General features: G+C 42.9%; 1 protein-coding gene across 4 annotated transcripts in view; it reads right to left on the minus strand.

The window, feature by feature from the left end:
* pde4ba (phosphodiesterase 4B, cAMP-specific a) overlaps positions 1–16753 on the minus strand; it is a 621169-nt gene that overhangs the window by 446311 nt on the left and 158105 nt on the right. For all 4 annotated transcript variants that reach the window (XM_043699425.1, XM_043699424.1, XM_043699422.1 and 1 more), the window contains one exon: positions 11426–11550. In XM_043699425.1, coding sequence (XP_043555360.1) covers positions 11426–11467 — 42 coding nt within the window. In that variant the 5' untranslated portion in view covers positions 11468–11550. The remainder of the gene's footprint in view (positions 1–11425; positions 11551–16753) is intronic.

The raw sequence follows: 16753 nt of genomic DNA on the forward strand, positions 1-16753 counted from the left end.
GGGGGGGGGGGGGGGGGGGGGGGGGGGAAAAGAAGAGAAATGGGGGAAGGTACCTGAGAATGTGATAGGTAGATGAAGTTGGAGGGGGAGATGATAGGTGGGAAAGAAGATGGACAGGTAGGAAAGGTCAAAAAAGGGCAGTGCCAGGTTGGAAGGTTGAATCTGGGGCGAGGGGGAAAAGAAGAAACTGGTGAAATCCACATTGATCCAGTGTGTTTGGAGGGTCCCAATTTGGAAGATGTAGCATTTTTCATTCATGCATTAGGTGGTAAGGGTTTGCTTGTGGTGGCCCAGGATGTGCATTCCCTTGGCGGACGGGGAGGGGGAGTTAAAGTGTTCAGCCATGGGGTGGTGGGGTTGTTTCATGTACGTCCCAGAGATGTTCTCTGAAGCTTTCCGCAAGTAAGTATCCTGACTCCCCAGTGAGGCGAAGACTACAACAGGAGCAATGGATACAATAGATGATGTGTGTGGAAGTGCAGGTAAGTCTCTGATGGAGAAGGCTCCTTTGGGGCCTTGGATAGAGGTGGTTGGGGGTGGAGGAGAGAAGGTGTGGGCATAGTTTTTGCAGTTCTTACAGTGGATGGGAAGGTGCCGGAAGAGAAGGGCGGGTTGGTGGGTGGCGTGGACCTAACGGGAGCTGAGGAAGGAATGGTCTTTACGCAATGCAGATGGGGTGGGGAGGGAAATAATGTCTCTGGTAGTGGAGTCCGTTTGTAGGTGGCAGAAATGGCAAAGGGTAATGCGATGTATCCAGAGGTTGGTGGGGCCAAAGGTGAGGACCAGGGGCGTTCAGTCCTTGTTGCAGTTTGAGGGGTGGAGTTCAAGGACAGAGGTGCAGGAAGTGAATGAGATGCGCTGGAGGGCATCATTGACCACGTGGGAGGGGAAATTGCAGTCTTTGAAGGCGGCAGCTGTCTGGTGTATTCTGTGGTGGAATTGGTCTCCTGACAGAAGCGGAGGAATTGGGAATAAGGGATAGCGTTTTTATAGGAAGCAGGGTTGGAGGCGGTGTAGTCCAGGTAGTTGTGGGAGTCAGTGGGTTTGTAGTGGGAAAGGATGGTGTCAAGGTACATCAAGATGAGTTCATTGGGGCAGGAGTATCCGGGGCAGTCAGGTTTATGAATTTTGGGTAGGAGGTAGAACCAGGTGGCCTGCGGTTGCTGGACTATGAGGTTGGAGGCTGTGGGTGGGAGATCCTCTGAGGTGATGAGGTTGTGAATGATCTGGGAGATATTATTTGGTGTGGGGAGGTGAGGTCCTAGTCAAGGGGGCAGTAGGTGATGGTGTCTGGGGGTTGGCGCTACCCTCCAAGGCCCCAAAGGAGCCTTCTACATCCAGAGATTTACCTTCACTTCCACACACATCATCCACTGTATCCATTGCTCCCGATGTGGTCTCCTCTACATTTGGGAGACAGGATGCCTACTTGCTAAACACTTCAGAGAACATCTCTGGGACATATGCACAAAACAACCCCACTCCACCCAGTGATTGAACACTTTCTCTCCCCCTCCTATTCTGCCAAGGACATGCAGATCCTGGGCCTCCTCCACTGCCAAACCCTGACCACCTGATGCCTGGAGGAAGGAGGCCTCATCTCCTGCCTTGGGAACCCTCCAACTATACGGGATCAATGTGGATTTCAGTTTCCTCATTTCCCTACTCTTTCTCCACCCCCCAACCTCCACCACATCCCAGATCCATCGTTCCAATCTGGCACCGTCCTTTTAACCTGTCCATCTTCTTTCCAAACAATCCACCCTCCTCTCTGACCTATCACCTTCACCCCCCCCCCCCCCAAACCTCATCTACCTATCGCATTCTCAGCTACCTTCCCCCAGCCCCACCCACCTCCCATTTATTTCTCAGCCACCTTGGGCCATCCCTCATTCCTGAAGAGCTTATGCTCAAAATGTTGACTCTCCTGCTCCTTGGATGCTGCCTGACCGGCTGTGCTTTTCCAGCACCACACTGACTCTGGATCTCTAGCATCAGCAGTCCTCATTTTCTCCCAGTATTCCAAGTCCACACTCATCAACACCCAGTTTCATTGTAACTGGACTTCCCACTTTTTAAACACTAACCTGCCAGCAATAAAAGTGAAAGTTCCACTAGCCTTTTAATTATTTGTGGCACAAATGAGTTAACATTTTGTGTTTCATGCCGAAAAACATCCATAATCCCTCTAAGCAGCATTTTTTTGAATTTATATTCTGCCTTTGGTGATTCTTCCTAACAAAGTGCATTACCTCACTTTCTTACATTAAACTCCATCTGCCAATTTGTGCTCACTCACACCCTATCGATAACTGCTCATAGATTCTTTACATCCTCATCACAACATGCCCTCCCATCTATTCTTGTATCATCAGCAAATTTAGACAGATTGTGTTATGTCCCCTCCTCCAAATCATTAATAGGAACAGTAAATAATTGAGGGTCTGAGACTGGTCCTTGTTGCAGTTCACTAGTTATTCCTTTCCAACCTGCCAAAGAACCATTCGTCTTGATCCTCTGCCATGTGCGTGCTAATCAATCTTCAATCCATGTTAATACATTATCCCCAAGTAGAGAGATCATATCTTGTGCAAAAACCTTTAACATGACACCTCTTCAATGCCTTCTGGAAATCCAAATACACTATATCTACCCTTTTATCAATTATGCTTCAAACATGATTTCCCTTTCACAAAACCATGTTGACTCATTGATTGCATTATGTTCTCAGCATTCTGCTATTTCTTTCAAAATAATAGATTCCAGCACTTTTCCAAAAATGGTAAGCCAATGGGCACAGGTTCCTGCTTTCTCTGTCTCTATCCCTTCTTAAATAGGAGTGTACGTTAGTGGGTTTTTCAATCTGCTGGAATCCTCTGGGAATTCAATGGATTCTGTAATATTTTGACCCATGTTTCCACTATCTCCACAGCCATTCTCCTTAAACAGGCTAGATGAGAAGGCTGAACAACCTGTGGTTAAGGGCAATCAAGGAGAGAATCCAATCCAAAGCCACAGCATTCAGAGTGGTGAAAACTCATCTATCCTGTTGCAAATGCTGCAAATGTTCAGGTAAGGAGATTCAAGTTTTGACTTTTTAATCCTACTCTGGTTCTAATTCCTGCTGTGCTATTTTATATATCCTGTTCCTCTTTCAGTTCCAGTTTAAATGGGATTTGTCTCTTGATTAACTTGCATCCTTGCTCTCATGTATCTGATTTTTTTTAAAAAAGAAACTTGAGTTCAATTAAAACCTACTCTGTACCAATTAGTTTAAAGCCCTATCTATAACTCTAGTTATACAATTTGCCAGGAGACTGGTCCCAGTATGGTTCAAATAAAGCCATGCCTAATGGAACATCTCTCCCTCCCCAGTGCAATAATCAGAAACCATTTCTTCCACACCAATCTTTGAGCCATACATTTACCTCTCCAATCTTATTTACCTTAGGCTAATTTGCAATATGGCTTGGAGTAATTTGGAGCATTTATCTTTGTGCTTCTTCTCCTTAACTTAGCCCCAAGCTGCTCATAATCCCTAGAACGTCTTTCCTAGTCCTAGCTGTCATTGGTACCTACATGGACCGTATCTAAATCCTCCCTTCCTTCTCAATTGCTCCCCAGGCCAGGGTTTGGCTACAGTACATTCTCTTGCTTCCTCTAAATCATTAACAAATATTGTAGACTGTTGTGATCTCAGCACTGCTCCCCATGAAACTCCACTAGTTACAGATCATTAAGCTGAAAAAGAACCATTTATTCCAACCCACTGTTTCCTGCCCATTACACAATTCTCTATCCATGCCAATATATTAACTCTCAACACTGAAGTGTTATCGTATGCCTTAAGTGTTTAAGTTACCTTACCAAACCTGGAAGTCCAAATCCAACACATCTACTTGTTCCCCTCTACCAACTCCATCAAGACTTCCTCAAAAAAAAAGTTAGTCTGAAATTATTTCCCTTTCACAAAGCTGCAATGGCTCTACTTGATTAGATTATAATTTTCCAAATGTGCTGCTATTATCTCCTTAAGAATGGATTCCAATACTAGTCCTAAAATACATGTTAGGCTAATCAGCCTACAGTTACCCATTTTTGGCTCCCTCCCTTTTTTGAATTCCCTAGTACCTCTCCAGAATTCATGAATTTTTGGAAAATTGTAACCAACGCATCCAATTTCTCTGTAGCCATCTCATTTAGGATCATAGGATGCAAGCCATCAGGGCCAGGGGACCTATCTGCTGTTGCTCCATTAGTTTGCCAGATAATATTTCTCTAGTATAGTGATGGTGATAGTACTTAATTCTTCCCAGATATTTCTCAGTAAAAACTGATAGAAGATATCTTGTTCACTCCACTGCCATTTTCTCATTCCCATTAACTATCATTTCAAATTCATTTTCTAAGGGGCCTATGAACACTTTGACCTCTCTCTGCTCTTTTTATAATACGTAAATAAGCTCTTATCAGGTTTGTTCCTCACTAGATTGCCCTCATGGCTTTTTTTTTCCCCCCTGTCTGTATTATGTTTTTAGTCTTCCTTTGTGGGACACTGAATTTATTCCTGTCTTTGGGGCTATTATGTGGCTTTGGCCTCTTTATACACTTTCTTTCAACTTAATACTCTCCCCAACTTGCTTGGTTAGCCATGGTTGGTTTATCCCGGAGTCTTTCCTTCATACGAGAATGTATTTTTGCTTAGAGTCATGAACTACCTTCTGAAATGTCCGTGTCTGCTTGCTTACAGTTATCCCTGCTAATCTATTCCGCCAGGTCACTTTAGCCAATTCAATCCACATTTCATTGCAATTCAATTTAAGTTAACAATTGTTTCCAACCCAAGTTTTTCACTCTCAAACACGATCATATTCTATCATGTTAGGATCACTACTTTCTAGAGAATCTTTTGCATCTAATTCTTTCAGAATCCATTCATAATATTTTCTTTAAATACCTTATGCAAACATAAGAAAAATGGCATACAGGTAAAAATCTATCCACACAATTGTAATATTTTGAGAGAGTTACAACACACACACTTCACATCCTACCCAAAACCATGAAATAAATTAACAGAATTTATTCTCTAACCCATGTAAACATCTAAGGCTTGTCACCTAATTGGTGGTCCTGATTTTCACATTTTTCAAGACAGAATTCCTTCAAGCACAATGTCAATAAATCGTCACTGACTACAAGAGGTTGCAGCCTTTTTCAGTGTCCACTAACATCTGGGAAAGGAGTGCACTTCCAAATTAAATCTAGATCTAGCCTATTATTACACATCTTGAAAATGTTCCTTTCCACTGCACCCTGGCTTTCCCTATTTTTTTTTAAAAAGGAAAGAATTATAAATTGGAGCAGGTTATTGTATGTTATACTTTATTAATCTCAAAGCAGATCACCCTCAAGTCCACACTTTTCTGACAGGTGGACTCTTAGCTTATTTTGATAAGCAAGAAGCTCTCAGGAGTTACTTAGTCCTTTGGAGATAATTAGCTACCTCTATTAACCCTCAGTTAGAAAGATTCTATTAAAATATTCTTCCCCAACCTTTCAACTTTTGTCCATAATGTGTCACCCTCAATAACGAGAAACTTACCTGGATAAAAAAGTTTGATAATTCCCTTCAAATTTTACAAGTTTCAAATAGGCAATCTCAAATGCGCTTTTCCAAGCAAAATAATCTCTCCTTCCATAAGTCTCTCTTATAACTTAAACTCCTGATAAGAAAGAATTGCCTTTACTGTTCTTGCAAATGATAATGCTCGTTTAGTTACATGAGCTTTCTCTTCCAGCTACTGTGTCTTCTTGCATGTCTGATTGCAACAAAATCCTATGATTCAGCATACTGGGATCAGCACTGCAGGCACCTCTGACTTGTCTAGCTGGTTTAGAATATGCATTGTATTTGAAATGTTCATCCTGCTGTAAGCGAGGATCTTGTATATCTGCTTGACTGCAGTATGAAGATGCTGCTGAGAGACAAGGAAGAAAGGCAGTAGTTATTTCAGTAGCTATTTCTTCACTGGTTGTGGATCATTAACATAGTGAAAGATTAATGTACAATGCAGGTATCATGGGTGGAAATTCAGCTGCGATTTGCATTGATCTGGTGAAAAGAATCACAAAACAAAAATCACAATGATGGAATGGCTTTATAGTTACTGCAGAGATACTGGGATGGGGTAGCATTCTTACAGCATGAAGGGTATTATGAAGTTTCGCATTGACTAGATATTGGGCAGCCTTTTTCAGAACAATGAGAGCTTGAGTTTGCTATTGTTTGACTCTGCAATTCATGTGAACATTGAATCAGTTGCTGTTTTTTGACTTAGCAATACATTGCTGTGTGACAAGTAACTTCTGACCCTAGGAAAGATACAGAGCTTAAAGCATTTAAGGTGTCAATGACATTGCTTGCCTGGAGCTCTAGCCATACAATATTTTGCAAAAGCTTGCTGGCTAGTTTGAAGGAAGTTAACCTACATAGCCATTATGTATGACCGCTGGTTAATAGGGAAAAATCAAGTTGTCCAATTTGCAGAATCGATGTGAATTTGGATCAGTCTTGTTCAGCATAAGAACTACTAGAAGAGTCATGAGTTAGTGCAATAAATACATTATCAGAATATATGCCTTTCTGGAATTCAATGTCAGCATATTAATGAATTTTATTTAAAAAAGACACAGTTATTATACTTCGAACAAAAGTAGATTTATGTCTGTAGAGCACCAAGAGTTAGATGTATTTTTTATTTGCAGGCCATGAAAAAGCAGCAACACATTTGTTAAGACTATAGAATTAAGAGAATTCCAGGGCTTATCTCAAAAAGGTATACAATATAAAAGTCTGTGATGCAAGTAGTTCAAAGGTCAAAATCTAGAGACATTAGGATTACATGGACACCTCTATGAAGTATCAGTGTTCAAACATGAAGGCAGCCTTGGAGAATGATGACTAAAAGGCTTCATTAGGCAGTGACCCAGAGTTCCAGGTTAACATTGAGGTCACTGTGCAAATCCCACCATTACAGCTTGTGGATTTTAAATTCAAATCAATAAAAACCTGGAATATAGAGCTAGTCATCAGTGATATTGTTAATTGTAGTAAACTAGATGGGTTGTTAAAAATATCCTTCAGGAAAAGAAACACACAAAATAACTCCTACAACACTGATGAGTCTACCCTACATGGAGTTCCAGATCTCCAGTCACAGGTTTGACTGTCAAAGGCTTTCTGAAACAGATTAGCAAGCCATTCCATTCAAACGTAACTGCGGATGTGTGGATAGGCAACCAACATTGGCCTTGCCAATAGCATCCAAATCCTATGAAAGAAAGAACAAAGCAAAATGAAGTCTGAAGAGTTCAGCAGCATATCTTCTCTTACCATGTATTGTAAATAGTTATGTTTAACAAAAACTGAAAATGCGCATTCAGATTAACATAGACCTCACTCTACTGCAAGATTGAGGAGTCCTAGAGGCATGGACTTAGAAAAACACCTGAGAGAGCCAAAAGTGAAGCCCACAACATCAAAGCACTAGCAGGTAAACCTCAAGGCTCGACCAGTGATCAAAACACAGAAGGCAAAATGCCGGATGATACACTGAGCATATCAGGTGACAGGTACCTATGAGTATAGGCTTCAAATTTCAAACATGGCACCAACTATAGAGCAGTAAAGCCACACAAAACTAAAAACCATAGAAGGCCATAGTAGAGAATGGTAAGCAATAAGTAACAAGAAAAATTCAAATTGGCTACAATGAATAAAACATAAGGACAGTTATGTTCTACATTTCATTACAACTGAAGGAGGATCGCAGAGGTCCTGTATGTCATTCATATCCACTACACTTGATTAATTAGATCTGCGTGTATAGCTTTAAATATTCTCCCATTAGCAGTTTCTGAAGATGTTGAAGTTGGTTCAGTTACTGAGAATCATTCACTACTGCAGATATTCCAGTTGTAGAAATGCAAAAAAGGTAGCATGGACCTCCATTTGTCTCAAAGGTAAAAAAAGCGGGGGGTGGGGGGGGGAAAATGTGTTTTTGTTTTGCTGTGGGGTGGGGGGTGGCATGTGTTGGGGAAGAGTGAGAGAGAGCGGGAGAGTGCGAGAGACTAAAGATGATGACCAGCCACCAGAGGGCCTTCCAGACCTTGGTTTGTTTCTTCAGGATACATGCACAGGCTGTTCACTCATCAAAAGCTGAAACGTTGCACTTTTTTTAAAAAAAGGTGACTTTGTCTGTGAAATCCCCGCTGTTCCTTTGGAGAAGAATCACCCCTCTCTGGAAGGTGACAAAAGATAAATATGCCACAGCAACAACTGCAGTGAGATGAAGAAATTCCGGGCCTGTCTCCACACTGTAGGGGCTCTATGAGAAGGTCTCATCACCACAGGGAAGGAAGAACAACAACTCTTTATACTAGTTGCATCTCAAATGAAAGCAAGTGAAACTTTAAAAATTCTACAAATTCTAAAAATGCTAAAAATTAAAAATTCTAAAAATTCCGAAATTAACAATTTCGGAAACGTTTGAATTAGGGAGTTAAGGAGAAGTCTTCAATCCTGCAACAATGTGGTTGCCCAATTCCAATGATTGGGCATGAGCAGTGAATTTTCAGGCAAGGTGATTGATGCCCCATTTCACTGGCAGCAGCTAACTGTATGCAACACTTCTTTACATTGAGGCACAAGACATCAACATGAACTTGACAGAGGTTTTTCTCAAATAGGTCAACAAGAGGAATTTCAATATCTAAAAGAAGCTAGTAAACGATAACTATCCAGAGACCAAGAGGCCATTCTCTTCAAACTTGGCCAAGGCTGGTCCTGATCACAATGAGCTTTAAGACATTAAGGCTGAAGAATAAAAGGCTCCAGCGGATTTTCAAAAAATCTACAGAGGCAGCCTGCATTCGTGTGTAATTGCTAGGGAAATGTTCAGAGTGCAAAGATCAGTAGTTATTACTGTTGGAGGAAACATTCTGCTTTGAACAATAGGTGATGACTTTAGAGTTTAGATTAGATTACTTAGTGTGGAAACAGGCCCTTCGGCCCAACAAGTCCACACCGACCCGCCAAAGCGCAACCCACCCATTCCCCTACATTTACCCCTTTTATCTAACACTACGGGCAATTTATGATGGCCAATTCACCTGACCTGCACATCTTTGGACGGTGGGAGGAAACCGGAGCACACAGAGGAAACCCATGCAGACACGGGGAGAACGTGCAAACTCCACACAGTCAGGAATTGAACCCGGGTCTCTGGCGCTGTGAAGCAGCAGTGCTAACCACTAGAAGAAGAAGAAAATCTTAAAAGTTACAACAAATATATTATGGCAATTTGCAGAAGACCATCAGGAAGTTAGCAAGCTCTTGCTGAGGATGGTGATCACCTGCAGAAAAAGAATGCTCTTTTGAAGAAAGCATTTGACACAAGGGAAGTTATCCAAATTGTCATAGAACCTTGTCGATCATCAAGCAGGAAAATCTTGCAAATCTTGGTCCAGTAGTCTATTTCTTCACTGATACAATTCTATACACTGAAAGGCTTCCAAAAATGTTCTTGGTAACAGAGCAGCTAGCATTACATTTCATTATGTTCACCCTCCCAGGTGTGACAAAGGAGCTAATGTATCCTATATGTCCTCCAAGAAGCAAGAACGCTGTGGAAAATTAATGCATCAAGCCAAAAAGACAGTGAAAGTAGAGTTTGGGAGGTGGACAGGGAAGAGAAAACATAACAGAGGCAGATATGAGTGAGCAAGCGAGGCAAAGGTGACTGAAGCAAGAACTTAATTGGTTCATGGTTAAATGTTAATGGCTAGAGTGCTGTAAAATAACTTTGACAGTATAGATTAAAGGATTAATACTCTTTCAATTTCAAATGAAACTGTTAAAGTAATGTTATGATCCTGTTCAGGATCAATAACTTATTTAAAAATAGAGAAAGTTTCAAAAATTTCACCTACTTACGAAGATTCCACGGTTTTGAACAACCAACAAGCTTTACTATACAAGGTTAGAAATTTAAAATAATCCACAATATGTATAACATTTATAGTTTAACATTCAGAATTAACAAGAGATAAACATGAGAAATGGACAAGTTGTGGCTGAACACTCCATAGACAATATCAAATAGCAGATACAGTAAAAACAGATTCCACACATCACTCAGGAACCAACCCAGAAATCTTCGTCTCTTTCACTTGAACTGACCTATGTCAATTATTACGTCACACCATTTAAGCCACACTGTACATGAATGCCTATACACCAAGATGGTTGCAACTCCTTAGCTCCCCTGCTATCAATAACTGCTCACCTCCCAGCTACTCAATCTTCTCTCCTGTGGCTACATCCCAATGGTTGTCTAAAGACTGCACTTCATATCAAATTACTGGCACTATTGGAGCTCTCTACGTCTGAGCAGAACCTTACTGCCCATGAGCCATCCTGTGTCCTAACTATATTGAATTAGCTGACAGCACTCCAAAAGTTTGTACTTCCAAATAAACCTGTTGGACAAGAACCTGGTATTGTGATTTTTAACTCTGCCCACTACTGTACAACACCAGCACCTCCATGTCTAGTTTTTTTAAAAAATAGAATCCCTACAGTATGGAAACAGGCCCTTCGGCCCAACAAGTCCACACTGACCCTCTGAAGGTTAACCACTGAGACCCATTCCCCTACCCTAATACTCTACATTTCCCATGACTAAAGCACCTAACCTACACATCCTTGAACACTATGGGCAATTTAGCATGGCCAATTCACTTAACCTGCACATCTTTGGACTGTGGGAGGAAATTGCAGCACCCGGGGGAAACCCACGCAGACACGGGAAGAATGTCTGTGTGAAGTCTGCACAGTTACCAGAGGCTGGAATCGAACCCCGGTCCCTGGCACTGAGAGGCAGCAGTGCTAACTACTGTGCTGCTCACCCTTCATGATCCAGGAGGATCAAAGCCAAAATCACCAGACATTAGGCCTGCTCTCACATGAGTGAAAATTACTTTAATCTGAGGGTTACCGTGCCTCAGGTGAGGGGAGAAGTTGAGAAGGAGAGTCCTTCATCGTAATCTCAGTGCAGTAATTAAACTTACATTGTTGGTGCCACTCTGCATTGCAAATCAGTTGTTCAACCAGAGGTAACCAACCCAATGTTAAAATGAATTATCAAGTAGCGATCACATCAGAACCTCAGAAATTACAGAAAACTGGCACTTCAGAGTCAACACAATTACTAGTAAGTATGTTTAGTTTAATACAAATATCTCTCAAGCTTTCAGAAGATAGGAGGGGAATCTCTCTAGAATAACACAAGTCTTTTTATAAGAAAAGTCTGAGCCTAAGTTATTAAATTGAAAATACAATTAGTTCAAGTTATTGACTTACATCTTCGGTGGTCACTGCCAGGACGCTTCTACTTTTCTTCATTGTAAGAATGATTATGATCAATGTTTCCAGCAGCTATGTCTCAGAGAAACAGAAAGCCAGTTCCTTACAAGCTTGTGTATCTCCTAAATCAGAGAACAAATAAATTAGAGTAGATAGAGTAGAAAGGCTGCAGTCAGGAACAGAGACTTGTAAAATTGCAATGCTGGCTCTGGACTCAGCCTAAATAAAGCACATGAAACAAGTACTAAGAAAAATACCTAACATAATTCAGTAATAAGGAGCCAAGCAATAAACTAACTGCAGTTGGAGCATTCTAGTAAAATAATAATAATAAGAATGTTTAGATTTTATTTAATTACCTTTCTTCTGCTGCTTCAAAAATCAAACAGAGCTATTTACTGATATTGTTCTATCCAAATTACATTCTAGCTGATTAACTAGAAAAGAGTAGTCTGACCTGGTTTCCTGTAATACTTTCATAATTTTTATTCATTTGTGGGATGTGGGCGTTGCTGGCCAGCCAGTATTTATTGCCTGTCCCTAGTTGCCCTTGAGAAGGTGGTGCTGATCTACCTTCTTGAACTGCTGTAGTCCACCTGTGGGTTGACACTCAAATGCCATGAGGGAAGGGATTTCAGGATTTTGACCCAGCAACAGTGAATGAATGCCAATATATTTCCAAGTCAGGGTGGTGTGTGTCTTTCCTATATATCGACTGCCCTTGTCCTTCTAGGTGGAAGTGGTCATGGGTTTGAAGATGCTGTCTAAAGGATCTTTGATATTTTGCAGTGCATCTTGTAGCTAGTACACACTGCTGCTAACGAACATCGGTGGAAGAGGAAGTGGATGCTTGTAGCTGCAGTGCCAATCAAGCGGACTGATTTGTCATGAATGTTGTCAAGCTTCTTAAAATGTTGTTGGGGCTGCAAGCAGGGAGTATTCCATCACACTACTGACTTGTGCCTTATAGATGGCTAACAGGCTTTGTGGAGTCAGCTGGTGAGGAAATCCCCACAGTATTCCTAGCCTCTGACATGCTCTTGTAGCTACTGTGTTCATGTGGTGAGTCCAGTTGAGTTTCTGGTCAATGATAACCCCCAGGATGTTGATAGTGGGGGATTCAATGATGGTTACACCATTGAATGTTAAAGGGGCTGTGGTTAGATTGCCTCTTATTGATGATGGTCATAGCCTGGCATTTGTGTGGTCCTAATGTAACTTGCCACTTGTCAGCCCAAGCCTGAGTATTGTCCTGATCTTGTTGCATTTGAACATGAACTGCTTCAGTATCGGAGTTGTTGCAAATGGTGCTGAACAGTGCACAATCATCCATTGGCATGCTTCCCAACTTCTGTTCTTACGATGAAGGGAAAGCCATTGAAGAAGCAACTGAAGATGATTGGGCAGAGGGCACTACCCTGGGGAACTCCTGCAGAGATGTGCTGGAGCCAAAATGACTGACCTCCAACAACCACAACCATAGTACGTTGTGTCAGGTAAGACTCCAACCACTGAAGAGTTTGTCCCCACATTCCCATTGAATTCAGTTTCTTCACAGCTCCTTGATGCCACACTTGTTCAAATGCAGCCTTGATGTGAAGTGCTGTCACTTCCACCTCACCTCTAGAATTCAGCTCTTTTGTCCATGTTTGAACCAAAACTATAATGAGGTCAGGAGCTGCGTGGCCCTGGTTGTACCCAGTCATTGCTGAGAAGATGCTGCTTGATAGCACTGTTGATGACACCTTCCATCACTTTACTGATGATAGTCCAGACTCTAACGGGGAGATAATTGGCTGGGTTGGATTTTTATGCACAGGACATACCTACAAAATTTCCATATTGTTAAGTACTTGTAATTGTACTGGAACAGCTTTGATAGGGGTGCAGCAAGTTCTGGAGCACAAGTATTCAGTACTATTGCCAGAATAGAGTCAGGACCTGTAGACTTTGTAGTATCCAGTGTCTCCAACTGTTTTTTGATATTACAGAGTGTATCAAATTAGCTGAAGACTGGTAGCTGTATTGCTGGTGTCCACTGTAGGAGGCCAAGATATATCACTTGCTCAGCATTTCTGGCTGAAGACTGCTGTGAAAGCTTTTGCACTGGCATGCTGGGCTCTTCCATCTTGGAGGATGGGGATATTTGTGGAGTCCTCCTCCTCCGGTGAGCTCCTAAATCATCACCATCTCCCTCATTTTTGCAGCAGCAGCAAGAGTGAGAGAGACAGAGAACCAGGGGGCTGCTGGGAAAATAAATTAAATCCTTTAATAACTTCTTGTGAATAGGTGGAGTGCACGCTGAGCAGGAGCAGACATGGGACTGCTGAGTAATTGAGGTAATATATTTGGGCGGTTGCTTGATACGAAATGCTACTTAGGTAGTGTCTCACTTATCCTTCTCTCACTAAATAAAAAGGCTCTGTGCACTGATTCAATAAGGTTACTAGTTTTTCCAATAGTCTCTTTGGGAATTCAGAACAGTGGGAATGATATTAGGACAACTGCATGCTCCTCCTTTAGGATGTGGGCGGTAAGGGTCACCACTGACTTCACCTGCAGGAAGTGAACCCAACTCCAGCTCCTCTGAAACTGCATTAGGGAATGGGAGCTGGAGCTGGATGAACTTTGGATCATTTGGGAGGCAGAGGAGGTTATTGAAAGGAGTTATAGGGAGATAGTATCACCTCAGGTACTGGAAAAACGGGGATAGGTTACAGTCAGGGGACAGAAAGGGAACAGGCAGAGAGAGCAGGGATCGATCCACTGTAGCCATTCTAGTCAGTAATAAGTATACCACTGTGGATACTGTTGGGACCAACCAGAGAAAAGCAATAGTGGCCAGGTCTCTGGCTATGTAGCTCAGAAGGGAAGGGAGGGAGAATAGAACAGCGCTAGTGGTAGGAGGCTCAATCATTAGAGGAATGGACAGGAGATTTTGTGGTCGTGAACGGGCCCCCGGAAGGTATGCTGCCTCCGAGGTGCCAGGGTCCAGGATGTCTCGGAGTCTACATGATTCTGAAGGGGGAGGATGAGCAGCCAGAAGTCGCAGTGCACATTGGCAATGACCTAACTAGGAAAAGGGATGAGGATCTTAAAAAAAAAAAAGGTGATTTCAGGAAGTTATGTTGGAAGCTAAAAAGCAAGACAAGCAGATTAGTAATCTTAGTATTACTACCAGTGCCATGTGCTAATGAGGCGAGGAACAGGGAGCAGGTGCAGCTAAATACATGGCTACAGGGCTGGTGCAGGAGGGAGGGCTTCAGATACGTACATCATCAGGGTACCTTCTGGGAAGATGGGATCTATACATGAAGGACGGGTTATGCTTAAACTGGAGGGGCAATGCCCTAGGTGGGAGATTTTCTAGGGCACTTCAGGAGAGTTTAAACTAGTTTGGCAGGGATACTGGAACCAGAGCTACAGTTCAGAGGAGAGGGTAGTTGTTGAATGGTCAGAAATAGAATGCAGGGACTCTGTCAGGAAGGTGACAAAGTTGATAGGGAAAAAGGAGGAGTTAAGTGTGTGTTTCAATGCAAGGAGTGTCAGGAATAAAAGTGATGAACTTAGAGCATGGATCAGTATTTGGAACTACGATGTTGTGACCATAACAGAGATGTGGATTTCACAGGGACAGGAATGGTTATTAGATGTTCCAGAGTTTAGATCTTTTAAAAAGAACAGGAGGAGGGGGAGGGGGGGGGGGGTAAAAAGAGGAGAGGGAATAGCATTGTTAATTAGAGAGTGCATCACGACTGCAGAAAAGGAGGTTGTTGAGGAAGGTTTGTCTATTGAGTCAGTATGTGTGGAAGTCACCAACAGGAACGGAGCAGTCACTTTATTGGGTGTTTTTATAGACACCCTAACAGCAGCAGAGAGATGGAAGAACAGATTGGACAGCAGACTTTGGAAAGGTGCAAATGTAACAGTTGTTGTTATGGGTGATTCCAACTGCCACAATATTAATTGGAACCTCCTTAATGCAGATGGTCTGGATGGAGCTGACTTGGTCAGGTGAGTCCAGGAAGGATTCCTGACTCAATATGTATATAGGCCAATAGGCGAACTGGGGGGAGGCCATATTGGATTTGGTGCCAGGCAACAAGCCAGGCCAGGTGTCAGGTCTCTTGGAGCATTTTGGTGACGGTGACAGTGACCACAACTGCCTCACCTTTTCCATAGCCATGGAGAGGGATAGGAACAGACAGTTTGGGGAGGTATTTAATTGGGGGGAGGGAAAATTATACTGCTTTTAGACAGGAGCTGTGGAGTATAAATTGAGAACAATTCATGGGAAGTACACAACAGAAATGTGGAGGATGTTTAAGGAGCACTTGTTGCGAGTATTGGATAACTTTGTCCTACCCCTCCTAGTCCAGGAACTCCCCACATACGTTCAAGACACCACCCATGCCCTCCATCTCTTCAAGACTTCCGTTTCCCCGGCCCCCAACGCCTCATCTTCACTACAGATATCCAGTCCCTCTACACCTCCATCCGCCATGACCAGGGCCTACAAGCCATTTCTTCCTCTCCCGACGTCCCCAACAGTACCCTTCCACCGACACACTCATTCGTTTGGCTGAACTGGTCTACCCCTTAACAATTTCTCCTTCGAATCCTCCCACTTCCTCCAGACCAAAGTGGTAGCCATGGGCACCCGTATGGGCCCCAGCTATGCCCGTCGCTTTGTTGGCTACGTAGAACAGTCCATCTTCCATAATTACACCGGCACCACTCCCACCTCTTCCTCCACTACATTGAGGACTGTATTGGCGCTACCTCGTGCTCCCGCGAGGAGGTTGAGCAATTCATTAACTTCAACACATTCCACCTTGACCTTAAATTTACCTGGACCATCTCTGACACCTCCCTCCCCTTCCTGGACCTCTCCATCTCCATTAATGATGACCGACTTGACACTGACATTTTTTACAAACCCACAGACTCTCACAGCTACCTGGATTACACCTCTTCCCACCCAACCTCCTGCAAAAATGCCATCCCGTATTCCCAATTCTTCAGCCTCTGCCGTATCTGCTCCCAGGAGGACCAGTTCCACCACAGAACACACCAGATGGCCTCCTTCTTTAGAGACTGCAATTTCCCTTCCCACTTGGTTAAAGATGCCCTCCAACACATCTCGTCCACATCCCGCACCTCCGCCCTCAGACCCCACCCCTCCAACCGTAACAAGGAGGGAATGCCCCTGGTGCTCACCTTCCACCCTACCAACCTTCGCATAAAGCAAATCATCCGCCAACATTTCCGCCACCTCCAAACAGACCCCACCACCAGGGATATATTTCCCTCCCCACCCCTTTC

Source organism: Chiloscyllium plagiosum, chromosome 11 (assembly GCF_004010195.1).
Source record: "Chiloscyllium plagiosum isolate BGI_BamShark_2017 chromosome 11, ASM401019v2, whole genome shotgun sequence".
Taxonomy (NCBI): Eukaryota; Metazoa; Chordata; class Chondrichthyes; order Orectolobiformes; family Hemiscylliidae; genus Chiloscyllium; species Chiloscyllium plagiosum.